Source organism: Haliotis asinina, chromosome 2 (assembly GCF_037392515.1).
Source record: "Haliotis asinina isolate JCU_RB_2024 chromosome 2, JCU_Hal_asi_v2, whole genome shotgun sequence".
Lineage (NCBI taxonomy): Eukaryota > Metazoa > Mollusca > Gastropoda > Lepetellida > Haliotidae > Haliotis > Haliotis asinina.
The window spans coordinates 54,866,500-54,880,108 of NC_090281.1; the positions used below are offsets into that span (position 1 = coordinate 54,866,500).

Genomic DNA, 13,609 nt, shown 5'->3' on the forward strand with positions numbered 1-13,609 from the left:
CTATACTGATTCGTACCTGAGAAAAAACTATAGGAAAATGTTATCACAGATATCAGATATGTCCACTGAGTGGTGCCATCAGTTGCTTCTTTCGAACAATTGCGTGTGCTACAAGACATCAGACTCACAGGTAGTTCAATATGCTACCTTGGAGGTTTCATGAAGGGGTTTTCCCCATAATTCAAAATGTACAAATCTGTTACCCCAGTTCATGTTCATATGAGGTGTATGTAAGGTAGATATACTTGTCGCTAAAACGTGTCAATAATTTACAAAGTAACAATTCACGTAGGTAGCAGTTACGTTTCCTATACATGCCAGGTGTTACAAAAGGCCAAGTTGATAGTTGTCTCTGAATATTGGCTGGGGAATTACATACATTCTTCGAGAATAGTATGCAAAATCTCACTGGAAAATGCACAGTATACCAGAATGAACTGCTGTAGCAGAAAGACTAGAAAACCACCATATAACGGGTGATGGGACAGGAATCATCTACCAGGGCAAGGCAACCCGCACATATTGCGCTCCACTGGTTGTGGGACTGATTGCTATCTGCAGTCAACATATTGTGTGAAAGAGTCGATCACATTCTGGCCTCTTAATAGCTTCAACGCACGACACTTGAATTGAAGCTGACAAGGGACTAGGCAGGATTACAGCCTTCTTTTGTCACTACGAGTACACGGTATCTGTATAATTTTAGAACTGAATGACACTTTTATAACGTATAACAGAGGGGTTTTAGTGAGATCTAGGTATTTTTCATTTGCAACAATTATAAGCTTAGGATTTATCTTAACATTAAACACATGAGTAATGGTTAAATGTGTTAACTGAGGTTTATTAGATGTGCATTTGTCTCAAAGTGGAAACTGAGAAAGCATTTCTTTGAATAAGGTGTAGAAAAAAACAGGTCAAATATAAGCTTAAGATGTCTGCTCATGTGTGTGTTTTTTGCCAGCCATATAACTATTTAAACCAAGTTGGAAATCCCAACAACTGTAAGAAAATAGGCTAGTCGTGTATTCTATGGACATAGTGTCATAATTTACAATCAACTGAATGTTTTCACATTACCAGAGGTTAAAAAGAATTTAGAAAATATTTCTTGTGCCGATTTTGTGGAATATCTTTAAACGTTTTGAAGCTGTCGGTATAGAGTTTATATTTCAGATATGGCAGGCTATTATATTCATATAATATTTACATACAGTTACAATAAGTGCTTGTTGATTAATAAAAATGAAATTGTAAAAGTATAATTTTAGCAGCAAATAAGAACATACTGACACAAAAAACAAGAACTCGTCTGATTACAAACTGGTAGAATAAATGTTATCAAAATTATACACCATGTAACTTTAACTGGAGCACACAATATCTCTTCGAGCTAAAGAGTCGGCAATAAACTGACTGTGTCTGTTCGGACAGTACACGATACACCCGTACCTGTAAAACATTTCAGTATAATGGACATCAACAGTCACAATCTATTGGAGCAATAATTGAATGAATGAACGAACGAACGAATGAACCAAGTCCAAATGCGTATAAACCGTTTTCAAGCAACAACGGCAATGGCTGTATCTCTGAATTCTGCAGACGCAACAAACCAGAATGTTAAGTTTAGATCCTGACGTAATGTCTACCTAATCTACCTATAATTAATATCTTTAAACTCTATAAAGTACAGTAAGACAATCAGTGCTGTGAAAATTCAATTGCCTGGCAGCGACACAAAATATCAAAACATTTTGAAAGTTTGCTTCATTGTAATAACCAATTTGATGAGGAATGTTGCTGCGAGATATCAGTTAAATGCACTGCTGAGGTAGTTACGTTTTCTCTTAATAATGATTAGATTGTATGTGGAGGGTCTGTTGATATGGTGTCCACTGGCGGGAGGTGGACAAACACACATGCACCGATCTTACATTCATTATTGGAATATGAACTTACTTTCTAATATGATCGTTTAATACCATTGCTCCAGCACAAACGGAAAGGAACATTGTATTGTAATACGATACTGGCGACATCAACATTCTTCATCTGTTCACATCCTTGAACCGACTGTCATTTCCAGAAGCACTAGATCTTGTTGTATATCAGGTCTGATGTCTCGGTGATATATCTGGAGATTTCTGGCACCAGGACCCATTGTAGGAATTTCAGGAACTTGAGGTAAAATCAATGCAAACTCCTCTACGTCATTATTATCACGACCAGGCGACTCTAATAATTCATTGTACTTACTACACAGAAGGACTATAAATTTCTTTACACATTCTTCTTCTGTATTAAACCCACAGGTCTTTGCAATCAAGTTTGCCTCTTGGGCAAATCTATAAGCAGTCGGGATGTCATGCCCATGGTAACTGATGACTGCCCTGGCAAAACAGAGAAACATTGAATGTCGGTTGTACAACCTCTTCGTATCAACATGTCTCAAACACTGTTCTGCATTTTGAATATCTGCAGAGCTGACTTGACATGGTACAAGTCCCAGGAAACATCCTATTCCAAGGAAAGAAAAAGCCATTTTCAGAAGGAACATCTGGGTGTAGTCCTCTTTGATATGAGATGAGGTATAAGAAAAATGGACATCAATTGCTTCCTTACAATTGTTAATAAGTTGTTGTTTTATTTTCTCACTCGGATGAATTTCATACCACTGAAGAAGCAGATTTGTTTCAATGTAGACAACTGTGCCAGTGTCTTTGCAGGGTTTGATCAACTCTGCTTGGGACCGAGTTGATCGGATCAGATGCAGAGCCTGAATCAGATTCCCTTGCATGGCCAATACTGACGCTCTCCGTGCATTTAACACCATCTGACCTGCGTGTGGATGGGTAAGATGGTTGACCAGGCCGTTCATTAGAGATAGTGTGTCGGTTTGGTCAACATGGTTCTGATGAAACACTCTCCGTCTGGCGGTTTCGGCGTCAAGCATATGGAACAGAACATCCGGATCATTTTGGTAGTGGCATCTCATCCAGGTCACAACCTCATCAAACTGAAGACGTCCGCTGTGACTCTTTCCTTCGCTCGACAACATTCTCAGTTTGAAATTGATATTAGTGAGCGTAATATGCTTCCCTGTCATGATATCAGTTCTTGAAGGATGCTTCGGAACACAGAAGGATCCCGCCTCAGATGTAGTCGTGATATCCATGTCAGAACACTCTCTTACAGTGGCACTGTCTATCTCTTCAACACCTTCCAAACTGACGTCCAAACCCATGTGAATACTAGCGAGATCTTTATCGCCAAAGTACTTATGTTGCTCTCCATATATTTGCTTCCTACATGGCAACACCTTCTCACTCTCCAAGGTGACATCCATTTCTTTACCGCCTTTTAGGACACCTTCATCATCTTCTCTACCAACGTCATATTCCATGTGTATATCAGGTAGGACTTTATTATCTCCTCTACAGTCATATCTTACTCTGAATGCTTCTAACCGTTCGATTTCTTTTTTCAGCTTTATAGCCAGCTTTGTGTGGCTGTTTCCATAAGACAGCGCCTCTATGAATTCAGGAACATGTTCTTTCCTTTTCACAACATCCAACAACATTTCACATTGTTCCTTCCTGTCACTTAATTCGTTTATGCGTTCATAAACAAGATCCGTCAAACAGTGTCGTTCATATAGAAAGTCCAGAACATACTCAGTTGGATCAAGTCGACACACCAGTTCATCAAACAGATTGTCAAAAGCCTTTTCCAAAATTTCCATAGTGAAGGAGGAGTCAATCAAATCTATTCACCGAATATTTGATTCGATTATCGCATTCGTAAGGCATCATGACTCATGTACAACACACTAAACTGCCAATATCACATTGCCAATTAATTGAGCTATGTATAGAAACAGTTGTTACACCGTATTTCTCGGAATTCAACCTCCTTTAATTTCCGCCATGCTGAACCCCATTGCTGGTTTCACTGTCACACACATTTTACACACTTTGGGGGATACGTTTCATCAGGGATAATCTGCAACTACAGTTTCCCTGGTTTCATGTGACAGATATTTTACTGTAACAATAGAACAGTGCTGTCCAGTCCACCCTTGTTCCAGCCAATCAATGAATACAGTATTTGTATGTCCTTCATGAGGTACTTCCACATCTTCGTCCTCCAAGGTAGACTGGTCAAGTGCATCACATTCACGTTGTGTTAAGCTGAAGTAAAAACGAATTCATGTTTTATTCTTATTCAAAGTCATACAAATAGGGACGCAATGAACAGTATTTTGCAAACAATTACACCGAAACCAGCTGCATATCGCTGGCTCCCCGAGAATGGGCTTTGTGCGTGTTTGGAAAAAAAGCTGGTGTCACTGGCATGACCTTAATCACTCGATAATTCCGTAACAAATGGTATCATTATCATTTTCTATCATTTATTTCTCTTTGTAAAACCTAACAAGAACATTGGGATACGTATGCAGCATTCCAATTAAAAGCAGAGTTGTTCTTTAGCGACTATTTTCGAAGCGTGAATCACAACCAAAAAGTCTAAACAGTTAGTTAGTGATATAGCCGACTTGTAGTCACCAATGTCACCAATGTCACCAATGTCCTAAATACGCTAGGAATGACTAAGCAATGCTAGTATCGACTGAAAATTATCAGGTAAACCTCAGTGTCATGTTATTAGATGTAAGGTTTGGGCAGGAGAAAGAGCTTGGTGTGGAAACATTGCGAGTAGTCAGCCTCCATACAACAGGATGTTACGACAGGAGATAGACATGTACTTATACAGACAAACATGTACTACAGCTCAGGTAGAAACAAATGACTTGCATATTTCAACAGCTTTTCGTGACTTACGACAGTTGGGTAGCATGTCACCCTGTAGCATGCCTCAAGGATCGAACATCGCAATATGTACACAGTCTCTCACACATGCGTTTCTGTCGTAGTGGTCACGTGGATGTGACGTAATGCTAGGCTGTTATTGTAGAACGGATTTGCTCCTTAAAATAGACCTCTCTGTGGTGTAATAAAAGTGTGTTACCTGCTCAACGGGTTGTATAGTCCAATGAGGTTTCGAGACGTTTTAGCAATATTCTAGCAAATATACAGCGGGGGATGCCAGAAATGGCCATCACACTTTGTACCCATGTGGGAAATCGAACCCGGGTTTCGGCGTGACTAGCGAACGCTTTAATCCCAAAGCCCCTGTATCATGCAGTGATATTTAGTATATCCCTTGTCTACTAACTATAGGTGGCCAGCTGTCATTATCGTAGGATTGACACTGTCTCATAATACGACCGGAATTTTGAAACCTATGAACCGATGATCATCTTAATGATGATCATCATCTTAGATACATACGTTTTGTAAAATTCATATATTGACACGACAATGGCTTGTCTTGTAATAAGAACTTACTAGTGACGTCAGATTTCTATAAGTGTTGTGGCGTCACTTATGTTTTGCAACCCATTGACCTCTATAGCAATGATTTTGTTGCTTTGAATTCTGTGATGCAATACATACCTTGATTCTGTCCATGTTTCCCCTGATTGTGCAGTAGAGTGAATATAGTTCTACGCCGCTTTTAGCAATATTCCAGCAATGTCGCGGATGGAGACACCGCATATTCCACCTATCTGAGGATACGAATCCAACTTTTCGGCGTGACGAACGCTTTAACCCAACACATATTTGTACAGCACCTTTTCCACTCCGATTTTCTTTACGTCCGTTACAATGAACACATGCATGTTTGTTTGTGTTTATATTCAAGAAATTCACACATACTAACTGCTGTGAATGTGGATTTGGTCATTAAAGTCAAATACACCAGTAATGTGCAGACTCAGGACAAGCCTTGTTAAATAAATGATACACATCCCGTGTTACACTCCAAAGGCTAGAGTCCCGGAAATATTGATAGACATAATGGGGAAAAGACCTGTTCGGGCTGACATCGTGTTTGGGTGAATCTTGTTGGTTTGGACGCAATTCTTCGAAAACCAGACACCTGTCCTGCAATGTCCGTAACCCGGTGACGTAGGAAAAATACCCGGATGAATCGGACCTGGACCTGTTTCACAAAGCTCTCGTAAGCTTAAGATCTCGTAGGTTTCCTCGTAGCATCCCCCACCTCACTCTTGGTCTTCTACTTCTGGGACGATCTTGGGTTGGACTGAGTGAGTGGGTTAAAAGTTATCGTCACACCGGCAATATTGGTCGAAATGAAGCGGGCACATCGTTGCCGTAAGCGAAATATTTTGCTGTGGTGGACGTTGAACGTGACGATTGAACGCTTTCACCACTAGGCTAACCCCATCCGTTTGCTGCAAAATCCTTACTTCAGCTGACAGTGAATGTGACAAAAATATTTCAGTTTAGAAAGTTTGAGACTAACCCTGTGTTTCGCGATACCATTTCTTCCTTCATGTCAGTGTCTCAAATTATAGTGACGAGTTGGTATTTACAAATAATTTCATGCCATTTAAGATGATTTGTTGCTTTCGAATGGATATTTATTCGCTATTTCATCAGTAACATCGTTCAGAAAGCATGCGTTATCGATTGAAAGAAGCGCCTGTAAAATATATTGATATGTCACAATTTTATCAATGTTCTTGACATTCGAGGAATGGTTAAGGCAGAGTATTAAGCTCGCTTAGGTAGACTGTAGCCAAAATTCTTAGTAAGGAAAATGAATTAGTATTGTTGAACGAAACTCCATTATTATCTACCTGGACAATTTTCAGGGCGTTTTGTAAAACATCGAGTTGAGGGCAGACAACACCGGGATCAACAGCATGAGCATCGGTCTCCGCAGTTGAAATACCATTACATCAAACCAAGTCAACGAGAGAGTCTGATCACTCGATCGCGTTGACAAGTATGGGTTACTGAAGATCAATTCTAACTCCGATCTTCACGGGTTCTCTTTACCTCTAGCTCTTGTTTGTGAAGATCTGTATTCGACTTGATCTTCAGTAACCCATACTTCTTCTTGTTGCGGCCGATGAGAGCCTCTTTCCCCTCTCCATTCGTCACCACTCGCCCCTTTCCGTAACTGATTTTACGTTTGTCCCGAAATAGCCCGAGTAGGTCACGACCCCTCTCTTGGCTATGTCTGAGACAGTGTCCTGTCTGAGCGCAAAGTAATATAGCTACAAGAGTTGTCTTCTCGTCGTACTATTTCCCGAAAACAGCTCACATATATGCCACCCGAAGACCCTCCGGATTGATTGATTCATCATTACAATTTGGGGTTCGGATAGCAAGTCCCTTTTACGCATTCCCACCATAACAGCTTGTTAAAGTTTTAGTCTTTTATCAACTAGAAAAGCCGCCACACGCTATAACATAAGCAAGAATATCATTCTGCACTTCCTGACGGACGATATTCCTTGAACACGGTAGTCCAGCTCATGAGATGTCTATATTGAGAGCAGTACGAGATTCCACCATTGTTTTACGTCGATGTATGTATGTTTTGCAATGTACTATTGTACATTTCGCAGAAATACCTTTATTAATAACACAGAGATATGCACCAAGACCGCAATGCCCAAGACGATGGATCTCTTCTCTCCGATTGTTTGGAGACAGGTGTAATCTAGTAACATTTCCATTTCCTTTGTGCATGGAACTTACTGACGGTGTACAATTTTGCAAAAGAAGGTAATATTCATTTTTTGTCTTATCCTAATTCATCAAAGTCAAATGTTCTTTTGCCAATGTACGAAATTTCTCATTTCCAAGTAAATAGTTCAACATGAGCAGGAATGTGTATTCAACACACAAAATATCTTTACTTAGGGCATAAAAAATTGCTTAAATCCTGCCTTGGTGAGGAAGAACCTGTCCGTATTGCTTGAAAAGCACTACAGTAATTGCTACAGTGATTCAGCAGAAAATACGGACAGGTGTTCAGCTAATCGTATAGAAAAATCTCTCATCAATTGCAGTGACGACAACACGACTGGGCGCTGGGCACTTACATTCATCAGAGTAAATCTTCATAGCACTTATCCATTGGAAACTTTGGATACTGGTGTATTCACCTGTTCCAGTACAAGAGGATAAATTGAGAGACGTTCAAGCAGCCAAGGTTCTCAAGGAGCATCACGGGGAGCATGATGGAAAGCAGTTCTCTGAGAACGCATCCCATAAGAGTCAATAGTGTCTTTCCAAGGATCTGGGAAATACTCAACACAGCCTCCAGTGCAGCTGACGTAGTGTTTAATTCCAACAGATTTAAATTTCCACATATATAACGTGATTTCTTGCAATTCACGGCTAAAATATAAAGGCATTACACCCGATTGAATTTTCAAAACCTCAGCAGAGGTGGTTCTAAAAACTCCAAGACATAATCGTGGGACTTTTGACTGAACAACATCTAGTCTTGCTTTTCTTGCACTGCCGAAATCAGGTTGAGATCTAATGAGGACAGTGCATGTCAGTAATAAACACTTCCTGTCTGCAGACCCGTCAAGGTCGTGGGTACAATAGGTCTTCAGCAACCCATGCTTACCATAACATGCGACTATGCTTGTCATTAAAGGCGACTAACGGGATCGGATGGTCAGGCTCGCTGACTTGGTTGACACATGCCATCGGGTCCCAATTGCGCAGACCGATGCTCATGCTGTTGATCACTGGATTGTGTGGTCCAGACCGCCACCATATAGCTGGAATAATGCTCACTCACTCATTAAACTCACTCACTCCTGTCTGCACCCTATTTGGTATTGGAAATACTTCGCAGTCCTACAGTCTTGACTTAATCCACAGACGCCCAATGTGAAAAACACAATATGATTTTTAATTAATACGAATCTTGTTTCGAGTGAAAATGACTGTAGATGATTTAGAAGCAGAAATCTTAAAACCCCAGTGTACAAGTCAATTCTGTACAAGATAGAGCAGTTATTGAATGTCATTGAAGACAGTATCAAAATTTCCGGACCGTTTCCATAAACGCTCCGTCATTATCAAACAGTGATATCTCGACCTGTGCAGTGATATTCTCAAACAGTCATTAAGCGCAACGTTAAATAATGTTCGACTGATTATACCTCCTTCTTTGAGGGATCCCATTGTCTAACATGTAGCTATCGCCTTGATACGTGATCCATGAGTTACCTCCCTTGGACTAATACTAGAATCAGGCAGGACCTGGACGTATTTCGAAATTTGTGTTGGTGGGCTATTACAACGCAAACTGTTATCTCGTCTTTACGTCCAATCGCAACTTTCAAACAGATTAATTCCGATAGAAGTGAAACAAAGTTAATACGCTAACCATTACTTTTTAGATATTCCAAAAATATGTTCTTTGTGGATAGGAAGTTTCGAAATATATGTTGATTTCATTAAGTAAGAAGTTCCTCACAAGAAAGTCTACAACTTGTATTCTCTGCTGTGTCATAGTAAAACATGTTCACTGAAAATCAAATGCGACCCGCACAATCACAAACTCGTAAGACCTGAGGCAACATCTACGAGAGTGCTTACCCTCTTTTTCTTACCGGGAGCGGTCGGGTAGCCTAGTGGATAAGGTGTTCGCTCGTCACAATTAAGGCCTGGGTTCGATTTTCTGCATGGCAACTGTTTGAAGCCTGTTTCTGTTGTCCCTTGACGTGATATTGCTAGAAAGGGGCGAGAGGAGATGAATGGAATTGGTTAAATGGAAATAAACGCGTTCGTTTGTGTCGTCTGCTGCTAACTCGGTGGAACTGCAGACATACATTCTGGACCTTTAAGTAATGGATGTCAGTAAAATATATTCGTTGTCAACGGATCAATCGGAAGGATGCTGTGTTGTGATGTTTATGCTAGCCTATACCAGCTCCCGTTACACAGACTCGGACGCAGGCCGATCTAACGAAATACCCCCGAGATCGTTCGATAGCTTACATTTCTCATACTTTAATTGATGAGGTGGTTCGGAATAATAGGAAATGAAAGCATAGCTGAAGAATTCTTAAAGCGGAAGCAATTTTAAAAGAAAAAGATGTATATGGTGTTGTTAAACATTTTTTGTAGGAAGAACTTTAAAATGAAACTACATTATATAACTCATACTTGTCATGCCGTCGGTATATAGCCTCACGGGAACAATAACGCAATGGTGAAGTTAACACAATGCTAACTGTCGTAATGATGTATTTCTGACGTTTAAAATCATTAAAGAAAGTTGATTCCAAGGTTCTCGACATGGAACTACGGCACTTTCGTAAACTCTTGTCAGTTATGAAGCTGAAATTAAATACTTAACCAAGTTGGGCTCAAGATTAAGGATAAACTTTGGCAGAAAAGTTTTGCTCTTTGAAACACAATGAATGCTTTGACTGTCATTAATATCAAGAAGTGGTACAATGTATGAGCATACTGTCCCGAGGGGGAGATGACCTGTCAGGTGAGTGCAGTTGTAGAGATGACTTTACCGTTAACACTGAAGCACCTCATATACCTTCTTGATGTTTCAATACTTGATGTTCCTTTGAGAGCAATTCAAAAGTTAAAATGACAAACGACCAGAGGGAAGTTCACAGCTTTGGATAATGGTCGCATGGGTGAAACAGCATGAGTTTAGGTTTATTTCAATTACTAAAACAATTCAGAAATAAGGCAAGTTAAATTTGTTGGATGGAAAACATGCAGCATTTACCACCCCCACTTCATCCAACTTCTAAGGAACAAATATCTGAACTTGAGTACCGATGCCGACACAGATAACATGCTACCGACAAAACGATCAACACCATTACCACTGAGATCTGCACCACCACTACCATTACCACTGACACCTGCACCACCACTACTATTACCATTAACATCTCGTCACTACCATTACAACCAGCACTACCACCAGCACTACCACTACTATCCCAACCACAGCCCTTACAATTACCGCTGTTCCTGTAGTCTCACAGCCCTGGACCACGTTATTTTGCCTGCTGCCAAGCCCTCTCTGCGATGTTAAAGCTAAAATTGTCTGTTATATGTGCTCATCCGACGAACTTTACAAGACTGAAGTTACATTTTATGAACTTCTCGAAATACCCCATTTCGCCATGTAAAATCAATACGACAGGCAATAACTTCTGTTCTCCGTCTAACAGCGACGAAACATTTTCTTTTTATGGTTTCTCAAACATATGAAATATAATTATGAATAAGATTTCACCTCGGGCAGGTTAACTTGAATGTCACGGAGTTCCAGATCGATGAGGAGATGCTGTAGAAGGATTATGCTTCCTCAGAATCCTCCCGTGAGTCTTCTCACTCTGTTCAGTGTTCCTCGACCTCTACTTAAAGTCGAATTCAAAGACTGATATTTCACTGTATTTTTGTATGGCTTATCCATGCCACTCAAATAAGTTCTTATATAAAACATCGTTAGAAGATGCCCTTATGGGACCGGCTGTCCGGAAGAGCGGTTTGATCTCTAGGATAGATTAGCTTCCTGAAGGAAACGGACATGCCAACCATTCCAGATCACACCGGACCAACAAAGCGGGAGATTCATTTTCATGACATCTGATCAGATTTCGTACACTCGTAAATGCATTTGTTTCCTAGAGCAAACCTCGTCGTTGAAAATCATTGAATGTATATAATAGGTTCGCAGTGAGTCGGTTTTCGAATAAGATACGTTTAAATTATCCCGTTCTGGAAACTATACTCTAAGCCTGATCTGAGCACGGTGGACACACACGATATTGACTGCAAGTAACCCTCCTTTCTTTGAGGTTTTCAATTAAACCGTATAGGCCAGTTACATGTATATAAGTTAACATTTGTGGGCGTAATAAAAGTGTGAATATCGAATTGCGTTTTTAATGGCTTTGAGTATATTTATTGAAGGTGTACTGAAACACAGTAAGTCTTTCTCATTGCATGTCTTGTAGTGGTAAATCGCGGATGTATACTTTAACCAGGGATAATCTACAACTGGTAGAGTCTCCCTAACAACAATGATGAGGCGACTCCGGAGATATGGGTGTCCCAGTCTGTCATCCAAGCTGGGAGTTGCGTCCCCTGAACACTCCAGGAACCAAGCAACAATAGTTATAACATGACTGAGTGGACAAAGCTTTAAAAGCAGATAAACCTGGTAAAGGTAATGATGTATTTCTGATCTGCATCTTGGGCACGCTTGAAAAAAAAAATTCACAAGGCGTGTAGACAACCAATTCTTCATATAAGTCTGACAGGTTGGACAGTTTTATATTTAGGTAGTATTGTGGGCTTGCCCCACCCTCGTTTGCAACAATTATATGTAAGCTTTTATTTTAAAGATGGTGGCTACGTCCCTGTTTATATGTTCCAGTCCTGATTAGCTCTGATTTTGTTGTTTTTTTAGCGTTTGTGAACACAGTAGTCTTGCTCCTTGGGGTTCCTCGCTAACTTCATGATGATATTTGAACAATGTTGTTTCAAAGAAAAAATGTAATTTGTTATCAGTCTTTATTTAATAAGTTCACTGTGTGTCAGCGTTAGCGTGCTGCTTGCAAAAACTGTACAGCTAGAATCTGTTGCAAAGGGAAATTTGTTGTTTGGCGATACAGGAGCCACGGACAAACATCTAGCTTACAAACTGGCTACCGGGTAGGCATTTATATTACAGTGGAAGCTGTCTAATCCGGCACACAGGACAGGACAGAAGAAATCTTCCGTTTTAGACAAAGTGCTGGATTGTAAACTGATGATAATTGTACAAGCCACGGAAGGGACTTAAATTTTATGCCGGTGTTGACACCTTGCTGGATTAGACAGATGCTGGTTTTGACAGCTTCCACTGTATGTCGTTACATGTATCTTATTTGGAATTTGTTGTCCGGATAGTTCTTGTTGGGACTATTTCGTGTGGTTGTTGTGCTGTAAGAATTAAAATGTATTATTGTAGTACATGTGCTCAAATGAAGTAATGCTGTAGCATAATGCTAAATAAATGCTCTGAGACATATTTGTTGTATATATCGTTGATGCGTATGCCTGTTTAACATCTAAATCACTACACACTTGTTGGTTTACCATTGAACCAAAGAAAACCATTTGTCAACTGAGAGTGAATGTGTTACACCACTTTTAGCAATATTCAAGCAATATCCTAGTGGAACACCAGAAATGGGCTTCACACATTGTGTCCATGTGAGGGAATTGAACTGGTCTTTGGCATGACAAGCAGACGTTTTAACCACAAAGCTACCCCACTGCCCCATGTCAACTGGGTGCAAAATGGTTTCCACAGGCAGATCCCTTTGGGGAACCTTAATCATATCCACCATCAGCAATGACTCCAGGAAATCATCAATCAGTTTTACTTCAACAGTTAACAGTAAGTATTGTTTGAACCAATCAACATTTTCACTTAGTCAGTAATCAGCATTGTTTCAGCCAGTTAACAATCCAATCATTTCAGCAACGCTGCAGTAATCAGCGTTGTTTCAGCCAGTTAACAATCCAATCATTTCAGCAATGCTGCTGTAATCAGCATTGTTTCAGCCACTTAACAATCCAATCATTTCAGCAACGCTGCAGTAATCAGCATTGTTTCAGCCAGTTAATCCAATCATTTCAGCAATGCTGCAATAATCACAAAACAAAAAAAA

At 40.1% G+C, this 13,609-nt stretch overlaps 1 protein-coding gene across 1 annotated transcript; it reads right to left on the reverse strand.

Annotated features, from left to right (window-relative positions):
* Positions 1–823: 823 nt before the first annotated feature.
* LOC137272708 (uncharacterized) lies at positions 824–4,929 on the reverse strand. Its single transcript, XM_067805092.1, has 2 exons — positions 4,845–4,929; positions 824–4,193 (listed from the first exon to the last, which is right to left on the reverse strand). Exon 2 carries the CDS (start codon positions 3,743–3,745, stop codon positions 2,060–2,062), a length of 1,686 nt encoding a protein of 561 aa, XP_067661193.1. The 5' UTR covers positions 3,746–4,193; positions 4,845–4,929; the 3' UTR covers positions 824–2,059.
* Positions 4,930–13,609: the final 8,680 nt, after the last annotated feature.

Excerpts from the sequence above, each read along its gene's own strand:
- LOC137272708 (XM_067805092.1), bottom strand. The coding sequence starts at position 3,745 with ATGGAAATTTTGGAAAAGGCTTTTGACAATCTGTTTGATGAACTGGTG.